At 32.8% G+C, this 25,931-nt stretch overlaps 1 protein-coding gene across 2 annotated transcripts in view; it reads left to right on the top strand.

Moving 5' to 3' along the window:
* TRIO (trio Rho guanine nucleotide exchange factor) overlaps positions 1–25,931 on the top strand; it is a 274,467-nt gene that overhangs the window by 219,941 nt on the left and 28,595 nt on the right. For both annotated transcript variants that reach the window (XM_074279114.1, XM_074279115.1), the window contains exons 31-37: positions 7,347–7,639; positions 9,283–9,453; positions 12,527–12,622; positions 20,644–20,792; positions 21,849–21,915; positions 23,706–23,809; positions 24,636–24,705. In XM_074279114.1, the coding sequence (XP_074135215.1) occupies positions 7,347–7,639; positions 9,283–9,453; positions 12,527–12,622; positions 20,644–20,792; positions 21,849–21,915; positions 23,706–23,809; positions 24,636–24,705 (950 nt within the window). The remainder of the gene's footprint in view (positions 1–7,346; positions 7,640–9,282; positions 9,454–12,526; positions 12,623–20,643; positions 20,793–21,848; positions 21,916–23,705; positions 23,810–24,635; positions 24,706–25,931) is intronic.

Genomic DNA, 25,931 nt, shown 5'->3' with positions numbered 1-25,931 from the left:
AAATGGATAGAAAAATATCCTGATAGACTTGATCGTTGAGCTGGGATGAAATTTAGTTGACTGATTTTTAAGTCTTACATTGGGTTAAAAAAATCAATTTCACAACATATTAGAAGGAGGAAACATGACTAGACAATACTTTATCTTTAAAAGACATGAAGAATTTCATGGACTTTTCAGTGTGAATCAATAATATGATATAATAGCTAGTAATGCAATCTTAGGCTACATTAATAGAGGCACGGTGTTGAAGACTAAGTAGTTTATAACTACCTTCAAGTATTTGAAGTACTGACACATGGAAGAAGGATTAAAATTTGTTTTTATTTTCTTTATTTCTTTTTCTTTTGCCTTAGAAGTCAGAACCATTAAGCAATAAGTAAAAATTGCAAAGAGGCAAATGTAGGAACATTTTTCTAGATATCCCAAAATGGAATGGGCTTACTCTCCATCAAGAAATATCAACATGTAAAAATTTTCTTTCCAATTATCAGAAATGCTAGCAGACATAAATTTATTTAGTCATTCTGCATCTGAACCCTAATATACATCCAGTAGCCTAGATCTGTCTGGTTTGAATACAAATACTCTGATAGGGTCATATGAATTCAAATTCATACTAATCAAAGCACCAATTATTTAAAAAAAAAAAAAATTAGTTCAAGCCAAAAGGAACTATGCAGTGAGAATTCTAATAATCCACTCATTAGAGTCATCATTCACACTAATCAGGCCCTACCTGTACAATAAAATTATTGCTTTCTAAGTTTGGTTTCATAGAATTATTTTTTCTGACATTAATTAAAATTCTTTAGCAAAGAGCTATTGTTGTAGATGAACATTGCTTTCAATACTTAACAACTAGGATTTTACATTAGACTTCTGTCTTGCAAGGATGTATCTTATATATGGTAAACACTCAAATATTTGTTCCATTGAATTGAATTGGTCTCTATATATTGCTTATCTTGTTTGAAGTAAATAGAGAAATCAGCAAGACATCATATTGATAATGTTTTTTCCTTAAATCTGACTCAACTAGAAACTAAGCTATGAAATATCTCAAAAAATAGTGGCCAGGTTAGAATTGGAACTTGAGACAGATATTTATTGGAAAAATCCTCCAGTTTTTAATGCATAAATCTGTATGATGGCATTCCATAATCAGAGATGACATTACTATTTGTATTACTCCCACATGAGTGAATTTGGCTGACATTTTATGAACGATCCCTGTCATAGCATGCTTATTTATAAGGTAGATAGGGACACTCAGAGCAACCATTCCCTAGAGTGAACTTTGATTGTTTCTGGCTATTCCTTTAGGCTATCAGTCAGTGAAAGGCTATTTATCTTTCAACCAACCTTTTAATAGTTTTTTTTTTCCCCTGCCTTTTTCTGTTGACCTTTCCCGTGTATTGAAACATATGTTTCATTGTTGCAAAGAAAAAATAGAAAAATGCAGTTAAATTGCTCTCAGGTTTAGGGATAGATTATATCCAGGACACTATTAATGAAAAATAAAATGGCATTACTATTAATTTATTACATGTAATTATCTTTCCCCCCCCCCTATTTTGGTGCCTTATAGCTTTCTTTAAAACATATTAAAGTTGAAAACTCTTATGATAGGGTTAACGTGAAGCTAAAAGTCTTCCTAGCCATCAACTAACAGGATATGGTAAATTTATTTTTTTAATTAAAAAAAGTCTTTGTTATTAATCACAGATGTCCAAGACTTGGGAAGTAGGGGGGGAAAAAATCTCCCTTCCTCCAATAGCTTAAGAATTTTTGTGTACATTCTCTGAAACCTTATCCTTCAGAGCTTGAAGGGCAGGGATCCCTGCTGCTTGTCCTTTTTCCTTATTCTTTTCCTCTTTTCCTTTCTTTTTATAGTAGAATCCTAGCATGGTTTCCCTGTGAACTCTAAAAATGGTCCGTTTGGCTTTACTTCATGTAAAGATAGTATAGATTTTAACTGAAGCTCTTGAGATTTCAAGTAGACCAGCAGTTTAGAATAAAATTACTTTCTCATGTGCACACCTGGGTAATTTTAGAAACAAGGATGAAATTCTGAGATTTATTTTATCATTCATAGGGGACATAAATCATTGATTTAGGAGAGGCAAATCAATAATGATTCAAACATCCTGCTTGCCAAAAACTTCTGCCAACTTTTAAAATTAGTCTAAATTGTGCCTTTCCTCTTTCTGTTTTTGAGGTTAATGGAATGCAATATTGGTAGTTTATTTTTTTGTTTTACCTTAAACATACATTCTCTCTCTCTCTCTCTCTCTCTCTCTCTCTCTCTCTCTCTCTCTCTCTCTCTCTCTCTCTCTCTCTCTCTCATTTAGAGAAATCAGCTTATAGAACCTGTACATTTAAAATGGAAAGGATGAAAACTGAGTGAATATTCATAATTGTGATTGCCTAGCTAATGTCTCAGTCTTCTGTGAGCATACTAAATGAATTTAAGGTATATACTACACATGAGCTTACACAGCTCTCTAAAGAATCAAAAATAAAATCTAGGTTTTATGCCCAACCTATTAAACCATACTACCCAATTCCTATTTCCTGGTGCCCCACACAACAGAGTTTAAAGGCAGCTTATAGGGAAGGGAAGCTGGAGAGAAAGGGAGAGTAAAAGAACTTGTTTCATGTATAATCTTGAGTTTTCCTTTTAAGTGAAAAAAAATTTCCCATCCTAGATGGAAATATTTGAATTGACACAAATAAACACTTTGATTGGTATCTTGTTTTCTAGCTTGTAAGCATCTTTGTCATATCAATCCCAAACATATATATAATGCCTTGTACCAGCTTAGAGTCAGCAAGATGGCACAATGGATAAAGCACTGGAGGGCCTGAAATCTGGTAGACCCGAATTCAAATTTGGCTTAAAATCTTTAATATCTGTGTGACCCTAAAGGAAATAGCAAATCACTCCAGTATCTGTGCCAAGAAAGCTGTATGGCTTGTTATAGTCCATGAGGTCATGAAGAGTCACAAGGCTGAAGAACTGGAATAGCCCTGTCTTGTGGTGGTCAACTGTCAAACTGTGGCATGTTAGATTGAGAGCTAAGAAAAGAAATGTTTACTTCCTATGCCAAATTATCCTCTCTCCAAGTTCTGCATATTTTTTTCCTTTATGTAACAATGAATTTTTCTCAAGAAGGAAAAAAAAAAAAAGAAACAATTTTAACTTTTATCTCATCCCAACTTTGTAATTATCCATGGTTGATAGCTTCTTTCTTAACCATAAGTATACCAATAAAATAAACTGATGTAGTATGTCCACTTATGTATTTTAATTTAAAAAGTACCACATGGGAACCAAAACAGCAAAACGTTTCATTTAGCATTACAATGCCCCCGATCACATATGTTCAGTCAACAGCTCTAGTGAACCACTGACCTTGAACAGAACAGTGCCATTTCTAGTAATGTGGTGAAACGTTTAAGGCCATGAATATGTTTACTATACTTGACCTTCCAGATGAAGAGGAAATGTCTCTGGAACATACCTCCTGAAGGTAAGAGAACAAAAGCATACACAACTGAGAAGGAATGTGTGTAATTTCTTTTAGTTATAATGTACCAATTGAAGTAAACCATATCAGCACCCTTCCCAAATAAGGCTAGGCTAAAGCTTCTGTAAGAATTTCTCTTGTTCTTCATTCTGTATTGTATTCAAATTGACTGCAGAATGATATAAGCACATTTGGAATTAGGGTAAGATGATTATGGGTCCTGACAAAGAAGCAGAATCACAATTCACTCTTTGTTCCAAAGAACTTCCCCACTCTTCTCTCCACCTGCAAAGTCTGACTGTTGAAAATGGTTTTATGTCCATGTTGAGGTCATATATAGTCAACTTTATCTCTATCATTGAAGTTCTATAGAGTTCTATAGAACTCTGTTCTGACCACAAAAAAACATGAATTTAATGGCACATTGAAAATTAATATTTGGCGTTGGTCTCAAATTTAATTAGAGGTAATGGTTATTATTATAGTTTTATAAATTATGTAAATAGTCATCATAAGATTACAGTTAACTTTTTGATTATTTAATTAGACAATTGGGATGGCTTTCATTAAAAACTTATTCTAGTACTTCTTCATGGAATGTAGGTAAATCAAGGTTCCTGAAAGTATGTGGCAGAGCATAAGGAAAGGAGAAGGGAACAAGCATTTATTAAGTGCCTCCTGTGTGCCAGCTACTATGCTAAATGCTTTATAGACATCTCACTTGATATAATAGGAGCTAATATATAGCATTTTAAGATTTTCAAAGTCCTTTACATTTATTATCTCCTTTGAATCTAACAATAATCTTGTAAGGCTTGAGCTATTATTAATCCCCCATTTAATTATGTATATAATTTTATATATTATTAATATAGTATATTTATTATTATTATTTATAATTGAGAGATAATAATAGCTCTTATTTCACATGATTCTTGTGAGAATCAAATGACATAATAATTGTAGAGTACTTAGTAGAATTCCTGGTATGTAGTAGGTGCTATATTATTTAATATCATTATATGATATATAATGATATGTAAATTACTCAATTCGTCTATTTGCAAATCCTCAGTGATTCCTTACTGCTTCTAGGACAAAATATGAAAATTTGTATTCCAGTTTTAAAAGTTTCACAATCTGATTACTTTCCATTCATTTCCTCTTACTCCCCTCTTTTTATCCTTTTTATATAGTTTTTATTCCAACTAAAATGCCTACTTTTGCTTCCTAGGCAAAATATCCAATCTTCCACTTCCAGGATTTGCATAGTATGGACTTCTCTCTCATTTCCTAGCTTCATTTATCTTACTTAAAAGCATAGCTAAGTTGCCACACAGAACCTTTCTAGATTTTCCCTCACTCCCAACTGTTCATGTTGAAATCACTTTGTATTTATAAATAAAATTTTCATTAATTAACTTGTGTCTCCTTCCCACTCCCCAGTAGCATGTAAACCCCTTGAGGAAGAGACTGTTTCATTTTTTTTCTTATCTGAATAGTGCCTAGCACAACTGTACTTTACACTTAATAGATGTTTAGAAAATGTTTGTTGAAATATCAAGTAAAATAGAATTCAGAAGATTAAATATGTTCTGAAAAGAATGCATGAATAACAATTATTTTGACATAAGTTGAAAGCCAGACACACACTGATGCATAAATGGTTTATTTTTAGCTAACTTTTGTTTATTTCATTCCTAGTTCCCTTTGAGACTCAGCTCAATCGCCATCTCCTTTTTTGACTTTCTTCCCATTTAAGGAAAAAAAAAAAACCATGGGATCCTTTCTTTCTCTGAATATACATATTTGACTTTTAATATGATATTTTTCACATTCTGCCTGCTACAATTATTTTTGTGTTTACCAGTGTTTTTTACCTAGTTTTCTCTGTAAATGCTCTTTGAATTAATTAATTAATTAATGTTCAGTTTAGTATTTAGATCACTGAAATACTTCCCCCCCCCCCATTTTTATTGTTATTGCATTTGATAAAACAAATTTCTACTTGTTGCAACATTTTTGTAAGATCTGACTTTTTTCTGTTTAATGGTGAAAAAAAGTTGCAGCTTGTCTAAACATGACATGAATCCCTGGCTTTTAGTTATTTATTTATATTCCTAGAAAATGAATAGAACCTCTACGTGAATTGTTAATGGAGTCTGGGAAAAGGCTAGATTTTTAGCTTAATGGTAATCATCCTTAAAATACATCATCTGTTTATAGAAACTTATACTCTTTGCTGATTAATACTTCACTACCTGATACTCCATAGATTGCGCAAAAAGGAGGAACCATTGTGTACACCCAGTGTCTGGAATGTTGGTGGGAAAGTGCTGTTGGTTCTATGTACATGTAATCACTAGATTGGAGAGGGATTAACTCTCTTGCTTTTTCATTGAAGAAGAAAAAGGCTTCCAGTGCAGCAGAAGTAAATACATCTAATCCAAGTATTGGTGTAAAGGACTACTTTAAAAGACCGTTAAATGTGTCTACTTATTTTTTTTTTTTAAGATTTAGAAAAGATTAAAGAGGAAATATAGGTAATCATTTTTATTCTTCTTCACTGCCTAAGACCAACAAAGCAAAATATTTTATTCTATTTAAATGGTGGCTAAAACCCACAGCCATTAATTAGTGAAAGAGCTATTTTGAGCTTCTTATTTCCAAATTGCAAACCAACCATGTAGAACCTCACTGACTTTGTGGTATATCAAGTACATTTGGGGAATTTCTCAGCTGAAAAGTCATTAGGTTATAGACTAATGATAACAGGCTACAATTAACTTGAGGTGAGAATATTTGCTATGAGACAGTATTCTTGTACCAAGGGTCAATTATCTAAAGATTTCTTGTTTTCACGAGCTTTTTTGTTTGTTTTCTTGGTTTTATGTTTTTGTTTTTTGAAGAATGGTAGCATTCTTGAGAAGATTATTTTTCATTGCTGAGATGTTGGTATCACAAGATTTTTTTTTTTACTTTCTACAACCTCTGACATGAATTAAAACAAAGGCACTATGGTACAGACTAAAGAGCACTATCTTATCTGTCTCTGGATTTGGAAGTCTTGGGGTTAAATGCCACCTTTGATACTATATGTGCGAATTTAGACAAATCACTTATTATTCCTGAGCCTCAGTTTCTTTAACTGTAAAATTAGGGTTGTCCTATAAACTTGTGATTCTATGTTGTATTGTTGAACCTGTACAATACAGATTAGTTTCATCAGAACATAGGGTTAATTAATAAAATCAAGCCATTTAGCTTCCCTTTGTTTCATAGACATTAGTTGCTAAAACTTAATTATTTAGTAACTTTTAAAATTCTGTTGGTCACAGAGGAAATTGAGTCTAATGGAATAAATCAAATCCCATTCCTAACCCCACTTCCCATTGAAGGTAAATATGTCATATTGATGATGAGTCATCAGCTACTTCTTCAACCAAGTCAAAATAGACTGTGTATTGTTTGTGAGTTTATTTTTTTTTAAAACGACTATTTTCTTTTCATTAATATATGCTGCAATGAAATTGGGCAGACCCAGGGTATAGTAAATGGGCTTGTAATATTCCTATGACTATCATTGTTAATTATCAGTTGAGTATATATTCTTTTGTTGTTCACACTTTTAAGTTAGGAAAAAACAAGTTCCTTAGAATTTTTTTTAATTATGTGAAAATAATATTTGTTTGTTCTTATAATATTTTCTTCTCAAATAGTATTTGAACTTTTTTTTTTCTTTCTAAGACTTTGTTGCACCATGATTTTCTAGATATTTCACTAAAATCCCAACTTTTTCTTTTGCCCTTTCAGACTCTCTTTCTGTCTCCAGTAATGACGCCAGCCCTCCTGCTTCTGTCACATCACTTCAGCCTCATATGATTGGGGCACAGAGTTCTCCAGGTCCCAAGCGTCCAGGTAACACCCTGAGGAAATGGCTCACCAGCCCTGTGAGACGTCTCAGCAGTGGGAAGGCAGATGGGCATGTGAAAAAGCTTGCCCATAAGCATAAGAAGAGCAGAGAAGTCCGAAAGAGCGCAGATGCTGGCTCTCAGAAAGATTCAGATGATAGTGCTGCTACTCCGCAGGATGAGACAATAGAAGAGGTCAGTATCCTCCTTTGAGCTACAAACTCAGGTTTACCCCCAGCATTAAGAAAATTAAAAGACCTCTGTCCTTAGATTTTTATGTAAAGTTTCAGGTTCAAATGCTTGCCTCATGGTTAAATTCATTTGATTTTCTTCCCCTTTACATAATAGCGCCCAAATCATCTTTCCCTTATTCTTACTGATTTTTGCTTAGAAAAATAGGCTAGTGCAGAATGACAAAGAGCATTGGAGCAGTTCAGCATGTTCACAACCATTTACATGATTTTTACTGACAATCAGACAGGCTGAGCAGCTTGACCTAATATATACAATAGCCACCATATGTCTACTGAAGTAATTATATTAAATATTGGTGTATTTCAGGCCCTTTTGTCCATTGTATTTAGCACACAGACGGTGCTAGGAGTTGCCACTCAATCTTGTAGAACATTTGTCATTCCTTTAGCATTTATCATGTTTCTGGATTTCACCTAACACTACTATGTACTGCCAAAATTTTTCAAATAAAGTACTCGGTTTTGTTTGCTTTGTTTTTTCAGTTTTAATGGAAAAGATGTATAGAATGGTTTTTCTTCTTCCTGTTTTTTTTTTCCTTCAATTTATATACTAGCCTATGAAGAGAAAAATATCAGATTAGTTTTCTATGCTAGCCCAATTGCAAACACTACATCATTCCCCTTCATGAGAAATAAACATACTTAAGTAAGTCAGGAGATTTCTCATTTCCCTTCCTCCTGAAAACCAGGAAACTCCACAGGAAAGAACAGTTAATACCTATTTAATCCAGCCCTGCCATCCTCAGTATTGGTGGCATCAGTACTCCCTACCTTGGGAAATCTTGTCATGGACAAAATGATAATAATTATTTTATGCGGTTTTCCAAATCCCTCATAAGTTTTAATGAAGAGGAAAGGATATAAGGGATGTATCATTTAATTTCTTTTGTACATATGTACTTTTCTGCTGTAGATTTTTCCTCTGTGTGTAATTATATCATTGACTTTGAATAGTGCTTGTGTTTCTTTAAATTCATGCATGTCTTATAAATTCACTTACCAATTATGTCTGCTTAATAGCCTCTAAAGTCCTAATTTTGCTAAGTTTAAAACAGTGATAAAGATTGTGATATTCATATTCTCACTATGTAACCTTGACTGTATTTTTCTCCTTTCCAGCCAAGACCAGAATTTCCATGAAATTTTGTCCTAATAAGAGTGATCTTTGGACTTTGTAATACATGGCATGGAAAACCCAATGAGACCATTTGATTTATCAAGTGCTTTTGCTTAATAGATTTTTTTTTAATGGCAATATATTATTTGCAAGCAAGAACAGAATTTGGGGGAATTGACTGATAAGACAAAGAAATATGTACCTAAAAAAGAGAAAGGGCTAGAGACCACTTGATTGCTTCTTCCATTTTGTAAGAGAGTGAACAAGACACTAACTATCTGGATTGAAGGAAGAGGACAAAAAGTTACTCTTGAGACTCTGTATCTGCATTTCTTCTAGATTTCTTTTCTCTGACTTTCTGCCTTATTCCACTCTTTCCATGTGACTCTTGGGCATTCATCAGGGATTAACTGATAGTGACAGAATTGGCCCAGAAGGTCATGAAGCTTTTCTCCATTTTCTTGCAGAGAGGTCGGAATGAGGGGCTAAGCAGTGGTACACTCTCCAAGTCCTCCTCTTCAGGAATGCAGAGTTGTGGGGAAGAGGAAGGGGAAGAAGGTGCAGATTCAGTTCCTCTTCCACCACCAATGGCAATTCAGCAGCACAGCCTCCTTCAGCCAGACTCCCAGGATGATAAGGTAAAAGATGAAAGGGTGCTACCCCGGCAGTCAGGTTTAGGACCATTAAATCTGAGTAGGGGAAGGTTTTACTTTGCAGAGGGGTTGTATGTAAAGTCACTCAGACAAAAGACTAGATAGGTCAGTGCATGAAATAAATCCATGCAAATTGCAGTTATTCCAGATATGCATAGGTTATTTTCCCCCATCAAGAAATACACAATGAATATATACCTACAAAAACTTCACATTTGAAATAGGAAGCAACATATGCACTTTTAATGCTGACCTCTATAGATTATCTTTTTTGCAAGTTTCAGGTACAGATGCTTGCCTTATAGATTAAACTAATTAAATTTTCTTCACATATACACACACACACAGAGAGAGAGAGAGAGAGAGAGAGAGAGAGAGAGAGAGAGAGAGAGAGAGAGAGAGAGAGAAATTCAAAATCATCTTTCCCTTATGTTTCTACTGGTTCTCTGCTTAGAGAGACAGATTGTTACATTGTAGACAAATTAAGGATTTTTATAGGTTTTTGATTTACCAATGTCAGTTCATTTATCCAATGCAGTGATATAGTCTTTAACAGAATAAAATGAGTTTTATGTGAAACTTGCATAAACAGCAGATAATTCAACACCCCCCCAAACATATTTTTTTCATATTTTAGTTCAGTTCTCTTTGAGACTTGCATAATGCTAATGTTTAGCTTTATAGTTATAAAATGAAATTGTAGTGGTATTTGTTTAGTTAGTTTTTTCCCCCACATGCCAAAAGTCTTTAATATGTAGACAACATACTACTTCCAAATGCTCATTTTGAGAGATTGCTATAAGAATACAGAAATGTAAACTAAACCTCTTAATCTTTACCTGGAATGATTCAAGGGCTATATCCAAAGGGTTATTTTTCAAATACTGTAGTAGTTACAAAGCCCTAAAACAAAGCACATCAAAATGGAAACTTGATAAATACAATTTGAATGTCCTTTCCCACTTGAATTCCCATTGTGCTGCTTAAAATTTTCAAGTGTTGAAAACTGCAGTATGAAGTCACAACTAGTGATTTTTTTCCCCAAATGGGTTGAGGGGGGATGGTGACAGTAACTAACATTTCTGAATAAAGCAGATGTTTTCAACAGCTATGTTTTTTTTTTCCCCTCTTTCTTTTCTATCCTTTTCCCCCCAATGATTGTCATCATCACTGAAGTAGTCAGTTGCTGGATTGCCACATCTTTTGCTGTACTGTGCCTAGATCAATTTCCTGCATGTTTGCTGAACTAAGACCTATCACAATCCAGTCACTGACAACTGTATCTCCAAGGAACAATTGCTGAGGCCAAATTGAGCCAATCAATCCAAATTAGAAGGTTTTTTAGCCACATTTCTTTTGGAATACCTTTTCTCCCCCACTATTCCCCTTCTTTTTAAATTTACAAGTTAGGAGAGCTACACATCTCAGGGAGAAAAAAGCCATTGTAAGTTAAAGGACTTAGTTTGGGTTTGATTCCTTTGACTTTTTTGTGCATGTCTTGAGTGTGTGCAGGCACACACACATATCTGTGTGTTGGGTGAAAAGGAAGTAGGAGGAACTGAGGCAAGACACCATGTAGCCATTTATACATAATATAACTAAACATGAAGTTGGGCCTATGTTGTCTCTCTGTCTACCTCCAAGCTAAGTAACCATCTTCATTAACATTATAGGTAACTTCTATTTTAAAAGGAGAAAAATGTCTTTTTAAGTTTCTGTGATTTTTTAAAACAAGTAATTGCCAGGCAGCGTTTTCATATATACCCAATCAGATCACTTTTTTTTTTTTTTCTCCATTTAAAACATCATTACTCCTCTCATTGGTAGAGTCTTTTATTGATTATTGTATTTCATTGAGTGAATTTGATAGAACCTTATTTTTTTAAATAAAAGTATAGTGATGTTTCTAGACAGCCAGTATATTACCATGTGACTAATTTTTTGTTTTGTTCTGTTTTCTCTTTTTTTTGTAAACTCACTGCAGCACTATGTTGATTTGTGTTCTGTGTCTGCTTTGGCTCAATTTCCTTACCTTTCCATTTGAAATATTTTCCTTTCCTTCATTCCATATTCCTCTTTCATTAGAATGAATCAACTTTTGTCATCCAAAGCGCATGTTTTGATTTATATATTTTAAAGCATCATTGTAAATGTATAAATTTGTATGTGTCCATTTTGTCCAGGAACATATTGTTGGGACAGCTTTAACCTCTGTTGCATGCATCTGTGCTGTCCTTAATATGAAGTGAGGTTCATATTATATACCCTTTTCTAGTTTCAAGTTATTTAATGATACAAGTAATCTGCAAACCTACCATGTTTGCTAATTACTGAAACTGAACTTAATGGCCCCTTACCCAGACTCCTTTGCTGTCAACTCCTTTTACCCTCAGTTCTAGCCATAAATTGGCATCTTATTTATAGCTTGTGAGGCCAGAGATCTTCTGTACTCTGCAATAATCACTGGGGAAAATGGATGGCACAGAAAATGGTGAGCTTGTTCCCCCCTCTCTTCCCAGTCTGGTTGGTCAGTGTGCCCCAGCTCCTTTTCTTCCTTGTATTTATCTATTTATTTTGAAGAATTACAGTAAATGCACTTTGTGGTCATTTTTTTCTTTTTCTGGTTTTTCAAGGATTTGCACTTTAGAATGTTTTTAAGTCTCTATTCTATTAACTTATCAGGTATTGTACATTTTCCCTCTTATATGTTATTTAGGAATCATTTGAAAAAACTAGACTAAGACTATTCCCATGCCCAATCACTTGTTTGAAAAATATTATGAATTTAGATTGTCCATTTAAAACAGATGTGGTCTGCTTTCCACATGTATCCCAGATCAGCATTCATTTAATATTTCATGTCTGAATATTGTAAATTGGAAAGGATGATTTTAAATAAATAATAAAAAAAAAAAAAAGAATAAAACTCGTGGATTTTCTGTCTGGAATTACTTTTAAAAAGAGACATTTGCAGAAGGAATCATTTTGTGTTGAGTGACTAAACTGGAAGCATTTCCTCCCTCTCTTTTCCTTTTTCCTCCCTTGCATTTTTCCACAGACATCATCCCGTTTATTGGTCCGTCCCACCAGCTCCGAAACACCCAGTGCAGCAGAGCTTGTCAGCGCCATTGAAGAGCTTGTGAAAAGTAAAATGGTAAGTAAGCCTGAGTGCAAGAGCTGCAGAAGAGCACTTACCTGTGGGGTAATGTGCCCAAATTCGGATTCCTTCTAATCTGCCACACTTATTTACCAGGAAATGCATCCATAAGATGCTACCATCTTTTATTTCTAAAAATGACTGCCATATGAACAAGTCCCATAAATATTTGAAGAGACACTAAGTTAGAGCCTGTAGTTACTTGAAAACCATATGCCATCTCCTTTCCTCCCAGATAGTTTATGCCTTCTTCATCTGTTACAGATATTTTCCAGTTCAGTTTTTAAAAGCCTTCCTTTTCTGAGTGGATTGAAATCAATTAATATCTTAAGTTTTTTTAGTTTTTCTACCTATAAGTCAGTCTGCTAACAACCCTTTATTAAGCACCTAGCACAAGTAGTTAGGTGACATAGTACACAAAGCACTAAGCCTGGAGTCTAGATGATGTGCGGTCAACTCCAGCCTTAGACTCTTACTAAGCTATGTGACCCTTGGCAAGTCTTTTAAGCTCTTTTGACCTCAGAGATAATGATAAAATGGAGAAAATATTAGCACTTATCTTCTAAGCTTTTTATGAGGCTCCAATGAAATAATAATTGTAAAGTATCTAGCACATAACACTATATAAATGTTAGTTGTTTATTATTATTATTATTATTTTTAGTCAGGGGCTACATTAAGTGCTAAGATTACAGACAACAAAATTAAATAATCTCTTTCATTCAAGGGAAACAACATGCATGTATAAGGTTATAAAAATATATTCAAAGTAAATTAAAAGGTAATTTTAGGGAGAACTCAACAAGACCCTCAGATAGAAGACATCATTAGGCCTAGTTTTGAAGAACACTAGGAATTCTAAATAGTAGAAGTGAGGAAGTAATTTATTCTGTGTGTGGTAGACACACTATGGTTGCAAAGACATGAAGAAAAATGAAATTTCATTTAAAAGAGGAATAGCAACAAGGCAGATTTTGATGAATATAGAATGATGTGTTTATACCTCAAAAGTTAGGCTTCAGCAAAGTTCTTTAAGTTTGACATCAGAGAGAAAAATTAGTATTTTATCTATTTGTGGTTAGGAGCCACTGAAACTTCCTAAGAAAAAGAATGATATGGTCAGATCTGTACTTTGGAAATTTTACTTTGGCTTCTGTACGAAGGATGATTTAGAGGAAGGGGAAACTTGAAAAAGAAAGACCACTTTACCAGTCAGGAATCCAGGCAGAAAGTGGTGAGGGACTGATCTAGAATGGTTTCTAGGTAATGGAGAAAGAGGCAAGAAAGGCTATGGGGGGTAGAAACTGATTAGATCTATGTGATATGAGGGAAGAATGAAAATTGAAGGCTATCTCTGAGGTTATGAACCTACATAGACAAAAGAATGAAAGAGACCCATACAAATAGGAATTTGGAAGAGAAGGATTGGGGGAGGTACAGGAAGTTCTCTTTTGAACATGTTGAATTTGCTTTGCTTTTAGCATATCTAGGTCAAAAACCCAATAAGATAGAAATTTTAGTGCTATATACTTATACTCAGCAAAGTTGTACTTATGTTCCATATTTCAAAAATTAAAAAGTTAATTTTAAGGTTAAGAAAATCATGTTCCATCAAGTCAGGATTAATTTAAATAGCAGGTATTCACCAGAAACCCCCTGTATCCAAAGAGTTGCTAATGGGATAATGAAATCGATTCAGTAAACTTTGCTTAAATATCAACACTGTGAAAGTCATCATGCTAGGAGTTAAGGATATAAAGACAAAAAGAAAATAATCCCTTTTGCTTAGCAAATCCAGTGTGTACACAGGTAAACATAACTATAAGAATAGGGAGTGAGGTGGACAAGGGAGGAATCAAAATGGATTTGAGAAAGAAACTAATTGGCAAAATTGTATAGGCCAACAGTTAATAAAAGTAGTCTCCTTTCAGAAATTAATGAACTCTGGTGGATCTTTTTTTTTTTTTTTTTCCAAAGAAGGAAAGAATGATTTCCAAGATCAGTCAAGGTCCAAAACAGGACATAATCGCTGAAACTTAATTTCCACATCCATACTCAAAGTTAATTTTACTCATTCAATTCTTTTTTCTCTAAAATATCTCTTTTGCATAGTCTCATAAATTGTTTTATCTTGATGATAAAAGTATTATGATAATACTAAATTGATTACTCAGAAATTGATTTTACAGATTAAGAAATCTGTGCTGTTTCAGAAAGGTCTAGACTAAAATTTATTCTGGTGCTATCCTTAAAAAAAGGGATTGCTAGAACAAATTAAATTCCATTTTCTCATTTGATATTTAACTTGAAGTGATATCAAAATCCCTTAAACATTTTAGGAGTAGTCATCTACAATCAATTATGTGATCATTAGAATCATCCTTATCTATTTAAGGAAATACATAAGATTTCTATGTGTGTCTACTTTTTAATGTACACTGCTACTTTTTCATGTATATGAATGTGTCAAAATTACCTATCTTAAAATTTTTATTTAATGATTCATCTAATTCTGACAGGTCTTAAATTTTATTATATTGGTGCCTCCCTTTTAAAATGTTATAGTCAGTTTTAAGAAGATAATAGCAACCTTATTTTTTATGTAAAAGCAGTGGATTAGATTAAATAGTTTTTAAGATCTTCTCAATTTGGAAATTCATATTATCTTAACAGTCATTTCCTTCATTTTTACTTTAAGTACAATATTGAAGTTAATTTTTCTGTTTTATTTAAGTCATCTTCCAATCACTTTTCAGTTTTCTAAGAACTTTAAGCAATATAGTAAATGAACATTTACTTTATCTGAGACTACTCTCTTCTACTTTCTTCTCATAGACAGTTATTTGTATTCTGACCATCCCCTTTTTTTTAAATAAAAGAAATATGGACCAAATGTGGGTTAATTCCAAACAACAGGTTTTCATAAATGAAAACTTCCAGTGCTTATGACTCATTGTAACGTTCACAGGATATGCCCATATCCTATGAGTCTGAATCATTGCTGTACGTATTCCCTTGTGATGGGCTTCTTGCCACAGATCCCAAATCACTCTTGTTCATTTTCTTCTGGCTGATCTCCTAGGAGGTCATTTGCAGTGTAACCATATCTTTTTTATTAGGTGGATTAAATAAGTATGTCCTATAAAATGTTGTCTATGATATCATTGGGGTGTGGTTCATTTACCAAATAGCCAACATTCAAGGAAATTCAAATTACAAATTTAGAAGCCAAGATATATACTATATGTCAGTTTGTCCCGTGAAAGTATTGGTTTCCTGCCATTTCACAAAATGTTAGCAGTGGAAAGGATATTAGATTCTAGTTCAACCTTTTCATTTTACAGAAGAGGAAACTGATATACTTAAATAACTTGATCGAAGTCTTCAAAAACCTAAGTAAATGACAGGGCCAGAATCCCAGTTCATTTTTTCTGACTCCTAAGTTCAGTGCTCTTTGTATTATTAATTATCATTATTATCTGTTATCATCACCACTACCATCATCATATCATAGTTTGTTTTGTGCTTTACAAGTATTATCTCATTTGATCCTCATAACAACCCTGAGAGATAGGTGCTGTTATAATCTGCAATTGTTAGGAAATTGAGACACAGAGAGGTTATGTGTTTTGCCTATGATCACACAGCTAGTTGGTATCTAAGGCTAAATTTGAACCCAGGTCTTTCTTACTCCAATTGCAGCATTCTATCCACTGTGCCACCTAGTTGAATCCAAATGCTGTTACATTTTTAGGGTCCCAACTTCCAAATTCTTTTTTTGTTTGTTTGTTTTTTGAGGCAGTCAGGGTTAAGTGATATGGTCAAGATGATCACACAGCTAGGAAATATCTGAAGCTGGATTTGAACTCAGGATATTAGAGCTGGTGGTCTATCCACTACGCCATGTAGCTGCCCCCATCCAACCTCCATATTCTTTTTTTTTTTTTAAGTTTTTAATTTATTTTTTATTTCTTCATGAAATTATTTCACATGATACATTTCAAATTAATTTTGAGACTATAATTTGTAATCCAACAGTTACGTACAATGTTTTTGTTTTGTTGTGGGTTGTTTTTTGGGTTTTGTTTTTTGTTTAAATGCACAAGATCATGTTCAAATAACTAAATTATGAAAGGGGTTCAATTCCTTTTTAGTCCTGATATTGTTAGGTTTTAGTGACTTTTAATCAATATCCCGATACTCATCTCTCAAGATAGAAAGAGATGACCAAAGTATTTCAGTAATGGTGATTGAAGCTTAATGACATTTAAAAGTTTTGCTGATGGAAATTACTTAAATATATGTTAGGCTTAAGTGTTTTGAAAATCGAAATCTAAATGTTGACATCATGTTCTTCTAGTGCAAATGGCATTCAGTTCAATCAACAATTAATAGTATTTGATCTACATATTCATCAAACTATTGTGCAATGTCTTACAACATTTTGAATGTTTTTATCTCACTAATTAATTTTATTTTTGGAGAAAATTGATAGCTGAAAATGGATAGCTTAACATCATATCAATGGCAACATTTTCAGCAAATAAACAATAACTGTTTTAGAAATTCAGAAACTATGACAACCACCATATTCTTGACTAGAGATATGTGTATGACTGAGCACTCTAGAAGTCAAGAGTAAATACTGTGTAGCTGTAGTGCCTGTTGATGGCACTGCATTATTTAATTCTTTCTTCAGAGTAAAGCTGTCATCTCTCCTCTCTTTTATATTGTAAGGTACTCATTATCTTATCTAGATTATTGAAATAACCTTCTTAACATGTCTTCCCCAATACAAATCTTAATACCACTATCAAACTGCTTTTTCTTATACATAAATCTGTCTCTGGATCTCCATGGACGACCCAATAAAGTTCAGGCAGCTTTATTTAGCACTCAAAACCCTCCCCAATCTGGTATCACCCTGTCTTTCCAGGATCATGTCATTCATTATTATTCCTTTTCACTGTAGTTTACACTCCAACCAAACAGGATAGATTAAATCAGTATCCTCTAATCACACAATTATTTTATTGCCTACTCCTTTTCTCCCACTACTCCAGAGTGTTGAATTCGTGTCCATTATAGCTCAGTTTGAATGCTGCCTTCTTCAGGAGACTTTCCCTCTTCTTCCCAGTCATAATTCCTACAGTATTTATTTGTACTTCTCTAATGAACTGACCTCTATTACTTTGTAATATATTTATCTAGGTGCTACATCCTCCTACCAGATTAAATTCCATGAAATGAGAGACTATCTTCTCTGCTGTCTCTCCATAGCATAGCACCTGGTGCAGTGTCCTTACAAACAATATCTGCCCAAAGGAGTTTGCATTCTAACAGGGGAGACTAATTAGGATCAGAGATTGAAGGCTGCAGAAAAGCAAAAAGGACCGTAAAGTCCAAGAATGGGAATGTCTTCTAAGAAGGTAGCATTCAAGCAGAACTATAAATAATGGAAACAAAGGCATATAGAGCCAGTAGATATCTGAGACAAGATTTGAAATCAGTTCTTCCTTCAGTGTTCTGTCCACTAAGACTATATGTGTCTGTGCATGTACAGATAAAATATACAAAACATACTTAAGTTAATCTTCGAGGAAAAGGAATTAGCGGCAGGTTAGGGGAACTGGGAAAGGTAGTCCTGAAGAAAATCTGGGATTCTAAGAGCAAGAGATAAGAAAAGAATACCTCCTAGATATAGGGGACAACTACAGAAAAGATATCTACAAAGGTGAAATAGCTAGGTGTGCAACTTTGTCCAGTCATTTTCAGTTGTGTCCTACTCTTCATGATCCTATTTTGGGGTTTTCTTGGCAGAGATTCTGGAGTGGTTTGCCATTTCCTTCTCTAGCTCATTTTACAGATAATGAAACTGAGGCAAGCAGAGTTAAGTGACTTGCCCAGGGTCACACACCTAATTAGTGTGTGAGACTCAGGAATGTGAATTTATAAATATGGTTCTTTCTGAATCCAAGCCCAGGGTGTAATTAATGGCATTAATTGTCATATAAAAAATCACAAATGCAAGTTTTGTGCAGTGACCCATTGGACAGAAAATACAGTTGCATTTAGTAATTAAATGTTTACTGGCATATTTCAGGTTTGCCCCTTTTCTAAGGCCAGAACTAAATAGGATGTTAAAATTCATTCAAGAACTTGGTAGTCCCATCCCAACTAGGCCTCTGGATTTCCTGCTTGTTAAAGAGACAAGACATGGAAGGATAGTTTCAGAAGACTCCCTATATGTGAAATAAACCGTTTTTTTTTTTTCTCTTCTGATCAAATCTCTCATGACAGGAAACTTTCCACAGAGCCATCTCCTGCCACCATCTCTATTCAGACTTTTCCCCCTCCGGGACTATAATTAGCATGAGTGAATTCAATGACTGTCCCTAGTGGAGTCATTCTAGCTTCTTCCTCTGTATTTAGGGGAGGGTTTGGCACTTTTACCAGATTGTTGTTTTTCTTTCAAGTGGACAATCATCCTAATGAACTTCAGCTGTTTCTCTGTAACTCCAGACAATTATAAAAGACCAAAATATTCTCCCATTTACTGTCCCAGGCCTTGGTAGTTGTCCTCTCAAAGAATTCATAAGACATGGCCTGTGGGAGTCAAGATACACTTTAGGATACACTTCCTATAGTATAAGCCAAAATCTGTTCAAAATATTTTTAAATCTGAAGAAAACATTATTTCTCCAACTGACTAGATTAAACTAATCTTCTTCAGCTAAAACAACACATAATATAGACCTAGTTGCTTTTCGTTCTGTTTCATATGAATAAGATTTTGCTGTGTTTTCCTTTTTTTGTTCAGAAAACCATAGCTGTGATTGAGAGATACAAGTATAAAAATTTGTATTGTTGGCTTTTCTAGGATATAAGCATCCAATTTATATTAAAATCCTAAGCAAACATAATAGGCATAACAACTATTCCTTTAGTTTATATGAAGCATTCAGTCCAAAGAGGAATGTATCACAATGGCTATTCCATCTTCTGTACTTTTGTAATTCATCCACACGATCAACAAGTAATGAATACCTACCCTGAGCCTACAGAAAATTGTGATCATTGTAAAGAAAAGTAGAAGAGAAATTTTCCTTTAAGGGAGATAAAACTAACGTACATGAAACAATGAGAAAAGTATCATATACTAAACTCGGAGGTCCTGGTTGTAGTGCATTGGTAGTTAGGAGGAAAAGGTGGCCTTGAGTATTAATTGGCTTAGTCTAACCTTTGTAAATATATCAATACTATAGAATGAAATAATAGCTTTCAGAATTTTTAAATGAGTAATTACAATACAGCAAGGCAATCCTTTTGCATCTAATCTAATCTACTATGAACTGTGTCTTTTCATCTAGGTCATCTTAGATTAGCATTTAACTTCTCTAATACTCACTTTTTCCGTCTATAACATAACTGTTTAAAAAGATATTAATTCTTTGATGTATGAATCCTATGATCCCTGTGAATTAATTAAATCTGTGGCCAAATGTATTTTAGGGAAGATAACCCCTATTAGGAAAATTCCCCTTAAAACTCAGAAGTATGGAACACTGCACATTTCTCAAATTAATAAATTAAGTTCTCATTTGTCAGAGATACATCTGAAAAGAATTAACTAAAATTGATGTTGTATGACTCTAAAAGTAGTAAATATCAGAAAGGTATAAGAACTAACTGAAGCTGACTATTATAATTTGCATTATTTATTAAAGTGCAAACTATATTGATTTGCCTATGTTCAGATGTCTTTATGTTCCCTCCCTCCTTTTCGTTCTTCTCTACCTACTTTCAATTGTTCAACTTTTATTTAAAAATATAGTAAGTATAAATGCTATATAATATCAATTAATATTGTGCTAATATTAATATATTATTATACAATAATAATTATAATAAATGTTATATAATTTCTGACCTAATTAATTTACTTATGCCAGTCAATATAAAAGAAAATGGCATTGCTAGTAATAAATATCCTTTGTCATTGTATCTTTTGGGGTTAGGCACTGGAAGATCGTCCCAGCTCACTCTTAGTAGATCAAGGTGATAGCAGTAGTCCATCTTTCAACCCTTCAGATAATTCCCTCTTGTCTTCCTCTTCACCCATTGATGAGATGGAAGAAAGAAAATCCAGCTCTTTAAAGAGACGACAGTAAGACTGACTTTCCTTTAAAATGTTTTTATTTTTATTTCTTTAAACTGTAACCTTAGTGATTGCTACCATTTTGAATTAATACCATTAGAAGTCATAAAGTTTTTCATCAGGAATCAAAGCTTGAAGCATGAATGTGATACTTGGTTTTTATTTTTTTTTACTTAGAAATAGCCTTCCTTTAGTTCCAGGGATATGTTGATTCTATCTTTACCTATAAATTTTCTGCAATCCTAGAGGATTTGCATAAAAACATTTTATAATAATAGTCAATCATTTATCATAAGATAGCTGCTACTGTTTAAAAAAAAACTCCAAAAATATAAGATCTAATATATAAAAATGTACTTATTTTATTTATATATATATAAATATAGGATCTAAACCTTTCTTAGAAATTAAGTAAAATTCTTCATTTATGGATACTCACTAGCTTTTTCAGAGTTCCATTTAGCATGAAATAAGTTATTTCATGTAAGTGATCTTATAGAGTTAATAAACTTCACTAAAGATACACTTCCAGAGAGGGAAGGGAAGGAACACACTTATTAAGTGTCTACCAAGTGCCAGGTTCTGTAATAGGTACTTTACAATTAATATCTTATTTTATTCCAAATAGTATAATTAGAACTGTAGCATCATATATATCTAAAATTTGCTCTTATTTTCTGTTTCCTATGAAAACTTAGTATCACTGGACTGTTAAGAAAATAATGACTTTGGTGTTTCCTTTAATATGACAATTTGAAAGATGTATCCCAGTCTAATTTTGTTATCTGACTTATGGCAATGAATCCAGATTTTAGTGAAATATAATTAGAATGTGTTTCTGTGATTTTAAGTTCATTAAAAGTTTTCTTAGTATTTATCATAGTGACTCCTTTAGATTAGCTATTCAAATTAATAGATTATTCAATGCACAAGAAATTGTAAAACACCCATTTTCAAAACTTAACCTATTATATAGCCAAAAATACAGAACTCCCATTAAACATTATATTTCTCAGTCTATAAATAATTGTCATTGGTAAACTTATTTTTTTCCTTTTTTTACAGCTATGTTCTACAGGAATTAGTGGAAACAGAGCGGGACTATGTACGGGACCTAGGCTATGTAGTTGAGGTATATATATCATCAGTATTTCAAACATATTATCTTAGTCATCTGAGTGTGTTTTTTTTCCCTGGTTACCCAAAGGTAACTGTGTTTAAAGGTAATTGTGTTTTAAAAAAAAAAAATTTAACATTGATACTTTCCACAGGTTTCTAAAAATATTATTCATCAGAAGAACAAACAGGTTCTTCCAAGATATATACTCATATAGTCCTTTAATTTATAAAGCTGAATTTAAAATTCTCTTATTTAATCGTAACAGTTATTCTTTCTTTATTTAATAATTTGTCTAATTTTTGTCAATATTTGAATTGTGGCATCTATTGCCATAATTGAAGCATCAGTCAATAAACCTTTATTAATCATCTGCTACGTGCTGGGCTAAGTATTTGTCACATTAGAGACTTACCTTTTAATTATCCCCTTTGCAAATGTTTTTCATAAAGCTAAAGTGACTATGTTTTTTAATTCCTCTGAGCCAAAGTATGCCACAGTTATAGATCTTATTCCATCTTTAACTAAATCCTTGTATTCAGGAGAACTTTGTTCAAAAAATAGCTTTTGAGACTCTCAAGTAATTTGATGATAGTTGAGAACAGAACAAATAATATATCATTACATGAGAACAGAGTTACTCAGTACTTCCTGTAGCTGATACCTACTTTTGTTGATTTAACCAGAAATAACATTCTAATTAGATGAAGGGCTATTTCTAAAATGAGTCTAAAGCCCAAGTCCATTGGTTAAATATCTATGATTATATCATAACTATTTTGACCCAATTTGTTTAAAATGTGCTATTTTATAGTATATTATTAATATCATTTCAGCTTTGGAAATTTGCCTAATAGGCAATATCTAAATATATACCTAATAGGCAATACCTAAATATATACCTAAATACTGCCTAGTAATGCTAGGCAATATTTAGGTATACATTCCATCCCAACCATTAGTTTAGTAAAAATGATCATATAATATTAGAAGCTTTTCTGTATATGGACTTAGGCCATGTAGTGAGATATAGGTGTATAAGTATTTTGCGCAAACACACACACACACATATACACAAAATCATGCCTTTCGCACATTTTTAACTTATTAAAATGAAAATAGTGTGACTTAATAATTTTTGTATTATGAGTTCTCACTAAGTTCATTTTAAGATCGTCTGAGCTGTACATTTTTATTTTTATTAAACTCTAAAGACTAATTCGATTTTCTCACCTCTTTTTTGCACCACAAAGACTACTGTTTATGTTTTTAAATCCTAATTATATTAATTATATAAGATAAGAAATATAAAGAATTTCTTTGAGTTTGAGGTGATTATATATGATGTATATAAATATATAGATAGATACATATACGTGCATATATGTATGTCTATGTATGTGTGTGTGTATATACACACATATATGTGCCTAGTATATAATGTTTGCTCTTTCATATAAGGGGATTTGTCTTTCAGAGCTTTTTTCAAATTTGTAAAACTTCATAAGTTCCTTAGATGAACTTTGAATCAGGAATAATTGTATTAACTAAACTAACCTCATCATATTTTTCCAGAGTGAGTTATATCTACATTTCATTGTTGCTTTTATTTTAAATGAAATGGTAATAAGAAAAGATGTGTATATCTTGCTCTTGAAATTGATACAGTTGAATAAATTTTTTCAAGGAAGTAACTATAAAGTTGGGGGGTTTATTTAGTTTTTATGGGGGGAAGGAATTTTGTTGTATTATTGAGTCATGTCATGGAATGAAAATGAGTTTTTAAAAAAAATCTCTAATTACAGGGATATATGGCACTTATGAAAGAAGATGGTGTCCCTGATGACATGAAAGGAAAAGATAAGATTGTATTTGGCAACATACATCAGATTTATGATTGGCACAGAGAGTATGTATAGCATAATTGATTTCAATTTTAGTTAAGTAAATTTAATTTCTAATTAAATTAAGTTACTTAATGAGTGCATGTTGTTTAACTTCAGATAAATGCTGATTTACTTTGTTTTGCTATGTATTAAGCTAGGTAATTTTTATATATGTTTTATATATATATATATATATATATATATATATATATATATATATATATATATATATATATATATATATATATACAGAGAGAGAGAGAGAGAGAGAGAGAGAGAGAGAGAGAGAGAGAGAGAGAGAGAGAGAGAATCAGAATGTTTTCTATTTATTAAGAAAATAGAAAGAAAATGGAGAAGTGTATTCAGTGCTCATTCCATTTTTACATTGCCCCTTCTTGTTCTTGGCAAAAATAGGCAATTAAAAAAAAAAATATATATATATATATATATATTAATTAAAAACTTCTTTGGATAAGGTGAATAGGAAAGCAGAAAATTGGAATGGCCATAATGTAACCTAATACATAGAGTGCTATATTTGAAAATCAAGAAGACCTGAGTGACCATCCCTTCCATCTCCACCAGTTTACCAGTTTCAATTTTCTTGAGAATTATCATGTCATAGGAAGAATCCTGAACCTAGCTTTAGACAATCTGCATGAAAATCCTGCCTCTGCCTTTTACTACCTGAATCACTTTCCCTCCCTAGGCCCAGTTTCCTTATCAGTAAGATGAGGAGGTTGAACTAGACACTTGATAAGCATTCTTCTGCCTCCGTATCTGTGATCCATTTTAATAGCCTTCTTTGGGCAGAGCTAGTCAATAAGCATAGTTTCCCTTCTGTTTCAGCTTCTTTTTGGGAGAATTGGAAAAGTGCCTTGAAGATCCAGAAAAACTGGGATCCCTTTTTGTTAAGCATGTAAGTATCATATTTCGGTTGATTTTCATTATTTCATTCAAGTAACGTAAATAATGTTTACTCACTTTAACAAATTAGTGACAAGATCAAGTAGGGAATAAAAAACAATATGTTGAAAATTAAATTTAAGTTAATACTGTAGATTTAATGTATTGATTCATTTCTTTAACAAATAATTGCAAAACAAATTAAATTTATTTTTATTGATGTTTACTATTGTTTGTAATCATTTTAAAATTAAATATACATTTAAGTCATTGAGTTGTCAGTAGCATCAATCAGTAGTTGTCCAAAAGTGGCTTATTTCTGTTGAAGATCTATAGTTCTCAAAGAGCGTGCCATAAGCTTCTCTAGGTATGCTGTAAAAATTTGAATATAATATTATGATAGATCAATAAAAATTTATAGGTGGTTTGTAATAAAAAAATTTTCTCATTTGGCATATGTAATATGGCAATAACTATCCCCAAAATAAATAAAACTTGCCTTTATCCTGAACACAAGAAATCCTAAACATGCCAAATCCTGAAATAGCAGAACTTTTTAAAAAAATAAATAAAAAACTGCCTTTGTTTTCAAGGTGAACTATACATATATGAGTCTTTGAACTCTCCCATAGTGTTGCCAAATTAAATAGTCAGTGTCCTATAGTATCCCATGACAAGAAATACTGTGCTCTGAAGGGAAAAAAAATTAGGAACTACTGTCTTAATTGTCTATTCCCAACTGAGTCCATGACTAATTTGTATTAAGACCCCATCTAAATCAGTATGAATGTGTGAATCCAGTTAGATGTCTCATGTTGATGTCTTCCAATATTAAATGCAGGGGGCAGCTAGGTGGCGCAGTGGATAGAGCACCAGCCTTGAATTCAGGAGGACCCGAGTTCAAATCTGGTCTCAGACAATTAACACTTCCTAGCTGTGTGACCTTGGGCAAGTCACTTAACCCCAGCCTCCAAAAAAAAAAAAAAAAAAAAAAAAAAAAAAAAAAACAATATTAAATGCAAATGCTCTACCGATTATTATTTTCTTTGATTTGGCTTTTTTTTTATCTCCATTAGCACAAATGATCAAATTGATTGTCAATTCTTTTACCTGATACATTGTAATATCTCTGGTTATTCTCTACCGATTATTATTTTCTTTGATTTGGCTTTTTTTTTATCTCCATTAGCACAAATGATCAAATTGATTGTCAATTCTTTTACCTGATACATTGTAATA

The sequence above is a fragment of the Sminthopsis crassicaudata genome, chromosome 1, assembly GCF_048593235.1.
Source record: "Sminthopsis crassicaudata isolate SCR6 chromosome 1, ASM4859323v1, whole genome shotgun sequence".
In the NCBI taxonomy this organism is placed as follows: domain Eukaryota; kingdom Metazoa; phylum Chordata; class Mammalia; order Dasyuromorphia; family Dasyuridae; genus Sminthopsis; species Sminthopsis crassicaudata.
The sequence above is the reverse complement of the archived record's forward strand: the minus strand, read 5'-3'. Positions and strand labels throughout refer to the sequence as shown.